Below are 6,238 nucleotides of genomic sequence, written 5' to 3'. Positions count from 1 at the left end.
ACACTGATTACCCATTTACCCTATTTGTCTTCATCCTTTTAAGTTTTAATCCCTAATCTTGAAGGCCCATGTCTTCCCATCTGAAGAACATTGAAACTTGATTAAAATAAACCCTATTTCGGGAAACAATAAAAGGGGGAAGAAAGAGAAAAGAGTCAAACTCAAGAAAAATTACATACTTTGGCTGTTAATGGTGTATGGCTATTAAGCACCAGACCATTCAACGGCCCCTATATTTGGCCAAAAAAATCTCATTTTAAACTCTTTAAAATTTGTCTCAGTTCCATCGATAAAAATATATCTTACTTTTTTTTCTTAACATTTAAAAAAAAAACAAAAAAAACATGGCGAAGGTTTCTTTCGTTGTATTCTCATTGGCTTTGATGCTCTCAATCCAATTTGTAGTAGGAAAAAAGGAGGATGAGGCGGCATCCCCAGAACTTGTTATGTCCGACTTTGGCGAGCAATTCAACAAAATATTAGCAGACCCTACCTTTAAGTCGAGGATGGGTAAACTCGATGAAATGTTTAAAAGCTCTGGTGGAGATGATTCCGGGATAGTGGACGGGCCAACTTCTGCCTTAGCTGATGAGGTTGCAGCATCCCCAGAATCGATGAGGGAAGTTACGGCTTCAGTTATGTCCGGCTTTATTGCTGCATTGCATGAAGGCGGAGTAGAAGGGGAACAATTGAAAAAAATAGTAACAGACCCTAAGTTTCAGTCGGGGGTGGCTAAACTCGCTGAAAGGTTTAAAAGCTCTGTGGGAGATGATTCCGGGAGTGTGGATGGGGCAACTTCTGCCTTAGCTGATGAGGTTGCAGCTTCCCCAAAATAAGAAACGGTTAAATTTAGAAACCTCAAAAAAGAGAGAAAAAAATAAGTTATTAAACCATTCTATTATTGCTATTTTATTATAATAAAAATATTTAAGTTAAATTATATACTTTATTTATTTTTAATATTATGTCACACATGTTGTTTATTTTTTAAAAACTCGTGTTATAAACCATCCATTTTAAATTATTTGATTATTTGCTTTAAAATTTTTTCCCATATATTATCAATTGCAATTTTTTTATACTATCTATTTTATATACCATTTATTTTAAGATATTTTGTGTATAATTTGTTCTAAATTCCTTATTACACAATATTTATGTTTAAACTCATTTATATATATTATTACTTTATATATTGCCTATTTTCATTTTTATATATTATTTATTCCAAACTTATACATATATTACCTACTTTTTTATATATAATTTATTTATTAATTTGTATATTGTTGATTTCAAATTTCTTTTCTCTTATTATTCATTTTCATATTCATTATTTTTAAATTTATTTACATTTTATTTTGCCTTATATTTTTTATACTCTTTGTTTTAAATTCATTAGCCTTTGATTATTGATGCTAGTATTTAAATAATTGTCATTTTGTGTTTTATAAATTATTTATTTGTATTTTCATATTGCCGTTTTTTATCAAAATTTTTACGCATCGTTTTAATATTGCGTCAATTTTCCCAATTTTAAAAAAGAAAACTTTTAAAAAAAAAGCAATATTCAGTACTTTAGAGCTTTGAGAAAATCGTGCACTAACTTACTGGGTTTCAATTTTTTTGATCCAAATAACCGAATTTCCTTTTTAAACTTTCATGCATGAGACATGCTTAGTTTCGAGAGTTAAAATGTCGTATCCTAACTCACTGGATGTGACATCTTATTACTTCGGGACAAGGAAGTCTTAACATCAAATTCGATTTATTCAGGTTTTTAAAGAGGATCGTATTTTAAAATCTTTTCAAATTTTCAACATTAGGACGTTAATTAATCAATTAGGTACCAATTTTTGGGCATTAAGAGGGCGCGTGCGTAACCGACTCCCGAACCCGTTTTCTCGAATTTTGTAGACCAAAATCATTATTTTAATAAATCAAAATGTTTTATTAAAATGATTAATCTCAAGGTGACCTGATCACACCTCGAAAAAAAATTGGTGGCGACTCCATTTTCGTTTTAAAAGTCGACCCCATTTTTCAAAATAAAAATAGTTTCGACAATAATTATAAATTATTTGTTGACATAACATATAAGATAAATATCGTTATGTCAATATTAAGTACATGTAGATTACTATGCAAGATATCGCGCTAAAATCGTTAAAAAGTAAATGCTTTAGTCAAAAAACATTTTGTCCAATTAGGTACATGAACTTGACCTCAATATTTCATTTGATACCAAGCCAAGTTCAAATTTATTCAAATAGGTGATTTACTATAAGTACTAATTTGGACCAAAAAGTCAAATTTAAGTACCAAATTGAACCAAGAATCGAAGTTGGGTGACTAATTTATAGTTTACCCTAACATAAATCAAAGAAAATAATAGGGCAAAAACATGAAAGTCATGCCGCTGGGGCACGACGAAGGACAACCACACCTATAGTTACACGCGGCGAGTCCTCTAACTTCAATCTTGGAATCCGTCATTTTGTACCGGATAGTCTTTTTGCGTTCTTTGCAATATGTGTAACACCCCCACCCCGTATCCCTCGCCGGTACTGGGTTATGGAGCATTAACGGAGTTTATAGATCAAGTAGACAAAAATCTCAAACATTTTATATCATTGAAACAAGTCATTAAAGCATCATTTTAATCCAAATTATAAACTCTTCAAAATTAATCTTATAACTTCATTTACAATCAAACCACAAAATAACTATTATTTAGACACTCTAGGTACATGCCGACACAAAGAAATAAACATCACTATATTTGAGTTCGGGATCATTGTTGGATGTTGAATCAACGATCAAACTTATGTACTTAACCTGCGCACGGAAAATAAAACCGTACGCTGAGTAAAAACTCAGTGGTATTTCTATAATTTGAATTTTTTTTAAAAAATAAAACAATAAAATATGGATAATAAAATGTTAAGAACAATTGAACATTTAAAATCACACAATACTCAATTTTCATCACTTGCTATATATAATACCTTTCCATAATTTATTCAAGTATCATTTAAACAATGGCACTATCCATTCCACATTCAATTTATGAATATATAACTCGTGTATTCCATGTATTTACAACATATTTCACATTCTATTTTCAGTTTACTATCTCATATTCTCAGCCCAGAGTAGATTTTATAGAACACACCGGATATATGGAACAAATATAGAGGTGCATTATTATGCACTAATGAACAGAGAGCACTAAAGTGCTATACAGAGAGCAAAAATGTGCTAAACGGAGAGCACTAACGTGCTAGTAATCAGAGAGCGCGCTAAGTTCCTTAATGGCATGCCACTAATATCCTAGTAGTTCTAAATTCTGTCTACTTGGGCATTAAAACTGAATTTTATACATATAAAAAATAATTCAATTATCATATTTGCACAATTTCACATTTACACAAATATATTTATAATATATATATTCCAATTCAATTCAATCAATATAATTTCATCACATACCAAAATAATCCATTTCAATTGTAAAACACAATAATTCTCACCTCAATCACTTACCATAACATTTAATTAAAATACAACAATTAATAATTAGATTCGGATTATAGAAATACAAACCAGGAATTCCGAGCTATTCCTCGTCGATTATATTTTTCCCTTTTTAGTCGAGAGTTTTGGTACGACGCTAGCTACGGAATTAAAAAATTAAAAATCATCAATACAACACCATTCAATCTCACATTAAATATTTCAATTTTTACTCAATATTTTCCTAAATTCCAATTTAGTCCCTGAATCGAGACTAACTTTTATTCTCAAAACTAATTTCATATTTTCATTCAATTCCCACTTTAAACTAATTTAACTCACTAATTTCACCATAAATCCTTAATTTTGAAATTCTCTCAATTTAGTCCCTATTAATTCAAAACTTATGTTTTATTTTACAAATCAATCCTTTACTAACTCCTAACTGGAAATTTTATCAATTTAATCCCTAATTCTTCAATTTATTCAACATGAACAACTTCTAAAAATTTACTAACTTTCAAAATTTCAACTTAAATCAAGTAATATTTTGTTCTAAGATTCTAAAACTCAAAATTACAAGAAAATGGACTAAATTGACTTACCAATCAAACTTTGAACTTTAAAATCCCAAATTTTCTTTCTTTCTTTCCTTCCCTTTTCTTTTCTTTCCTTTCTTCCCTGTTTTCGTGTTGCTTCTCTGTTTCTTTCCTTCTTTTCTATTTGTTTGTTCTTTTATTATATAATATAATATAATATAATATAATATAATATAATATAATATATAATATATACTTAACTTTTAAGTAATATTATTATAACATTATAATATATTTTAACTTTAGATTTTAAATAAATATCTACTTATGCAGCCTCAACTTTAAGCAATAGCATAATTGCTTCTTTGATCCCTTTAATTTTACTTAATCTATAATTTAACTTTCACCCTTTATGCAATTTAGTCCCTTTTAATTAATTAACTATCAAAACGTTAAAATTTCTTAATGAAACTTTAATACTACCTTAATGACACTCCGTAAATATTTATAAAAATATTTATGGCTTAGTTTATAGAACACCTCATTTTCTAAAACCACTTAACCGAATAAATCTTCATAAAACACTAATTACTAATTAAAAAAAATCTTTCTAAAATCATATTTGACCCATAAATATTAAATAATATTTACGAACTTACTTGCCGGATTTGGTAGCCTCGAACCACTATTTTCGACATCACTGAAAATCGACTGTTACAATATGTTTAATGTGAAAGAAATTTTTGAAGCTTTTGAAAGATCTCTTTAAAATTGTCCTTTTAAATGGAATTCTGAAAATCATTGCAGGTTAAAGTGTTCACCAAATAGCGTAAAAGGATTATAGAAAAGTTATCACATGGCTAAAGGTGAGCATGGGTTGGGTTCGAGTTGGGACACAACGAAAATTTAAACCCGCCTGATAGGTTAAATTAAAACCAATAATAATAGTGACAAACATAGCTTTTAAAATATGGAGAGAAGTTACATGTATTTTAGTAGTGTATGGCTATTAAGCACCGAACCAGTCAATGGCCCCTAAATTCGGCAAAACTATCTCATTTTAAACTCTTTAAAATTGGTCTCGTTTCCATCCCTATGAGTTGATAAAAATATATCTTACTTTTTTTGCTTATCCTTTTCTTTTTTTTTTTTGTAAAAAAATATGGTGAAGGTTTCTTTCGTTGTATTCTCATTGGCTTTGTTGCTCTCAATCCAATTTGTGGTAGGACAAAACGAGGATGAGGCGACATCCCCAGAACTCGAAGCAATCCAATTTGTGGTAGGACAAAACGAGGATGAGGCGGCATCCCCAAAACTCGTTATGTCCGACATTGGGGAGCATTTCAACAAAATAATAGAAGACCCTACCTTTAAGTCGAAACTTGTTGAGAAGTTTAAAAGCTCTGTTGCAGATGATTCCGAGAGTGTGGATGGGATAACTTTTGCCTTAGCTGATGAGCTTGCAGCATCCCCAGAAACCATGAGGGTATTTTCGCCTTCAGTTATGTCCGGCTTTATTATTGCATTGCAAGATGGCAAAGTACAAGGGGAACAGTTGAAAAAAATAATAACAGACCCTAACTTTCAGTCGGGGGTGGCTAAACTGGTTGAAAAGTTTAAAAGCTCTGTGGGAGATGATTCCGATAGTGTGGATGGGGCAACTTCTACCTTAGTTGATGAGGTTGCAGCTTCCCCAGAATCGGAAGTAGAAATTGATACTGAAATTGTCGGTGGCTTGTCGAGGAAAATGGGAAAGGATGGATTAGTAGACCTGAAAGAGATGACTAAAGCCGTTCAATATGATAAAAGCAATGGTAACACAGAAAATGAGAAGAATTAGTGAGGGAATGATGCAACAAATTTCCATATACATGTAAACTAATCGCAACGAGCAACCTTATGCCATGTAATTGAACAAAAAAAAAAAAACATTATGCAATGTATGGATGTCTATATTTATAAAGGCTACCAATTTTTCTCAACGCCAAAACAACAACAAATTGGAAGTCTAATTGAAAAGGCGTTAGAAACTACATGTGATTGCTCTTTCTTAAAAATTAAGAGACAAAAAAACTGTAGGTACTAAATTGAACAATAAAACTAAACTCATGTACCAAACAGTATATTAACCCTATGATAAGAAACTGAAACCTCAGAAAAACAGAGAGTAAAAATAAATTATT

At 30.5% G+C, this 6,238-nt stretch overlaps 1 protein-coding gene across 1 annotated transcript; it reads left to right on the top strand.

Annotated features, from left to right (window-relative positions):
- The first annotated feature begins 277 nt into the window (after positions 1–277).
- Positions 278–6,037, top strand: LOC105773509 (uncharacterized). The gene is made up of 2 exons (XM_012595485.2): positions 278–815; positions 5,515–6,037. Exons 1-2 carry the CDS (start codon positions 345–347, stop codon positions 5,893–5,895), a joined length of 852 nt encoding a protein of 283 aa, XP_012450939.2. The 5' UTR covers positions 278–344; the 3' UTR covers positions 5,896–6,037.
- The last annotated feature ends 201 nt before the right edge of the window (positions 6,038–6,238 follow it).

This window comes from Gossypium raimondii, chromosome 1, assembly GCF_025698545.1.
Source record: "Gossypium raimondii isolate GPD5lz chromosome 1, ASM2569854v1, whole genome shotgun sequence".
Lineage (NCBI taxonomy): Eukaryota > Viridiplantae > Streptophyta > Magnoliopsida > Malvales > Malvaceae > Gossypium > Gossypium raimondii.
The sequence above is the reverse complement of the archived record's forward strand: the minus strand, read 5'-3'. Positions and strand labels throughout refer to the sequence as shown.

What these genes read in the sequence shown, in the direction of transcription:
- LOC105773509 (XM_012595485.2), top strand. Translation starts at nt 345, where the DNA reads ATGGCGAAGGTTTCTTTCGTTGTATTCTCATTGGCTTTGATGCTCTCA. An exon ending in CTTCTGCCTTAGCTGATGAG is followed by an intron (nt 816 to 5,514) that starts GTTGCAGCTTCC and finishes TTAGCTGATGAG; the next exon opens with CTTGCAGCATCCCCAGAAAC.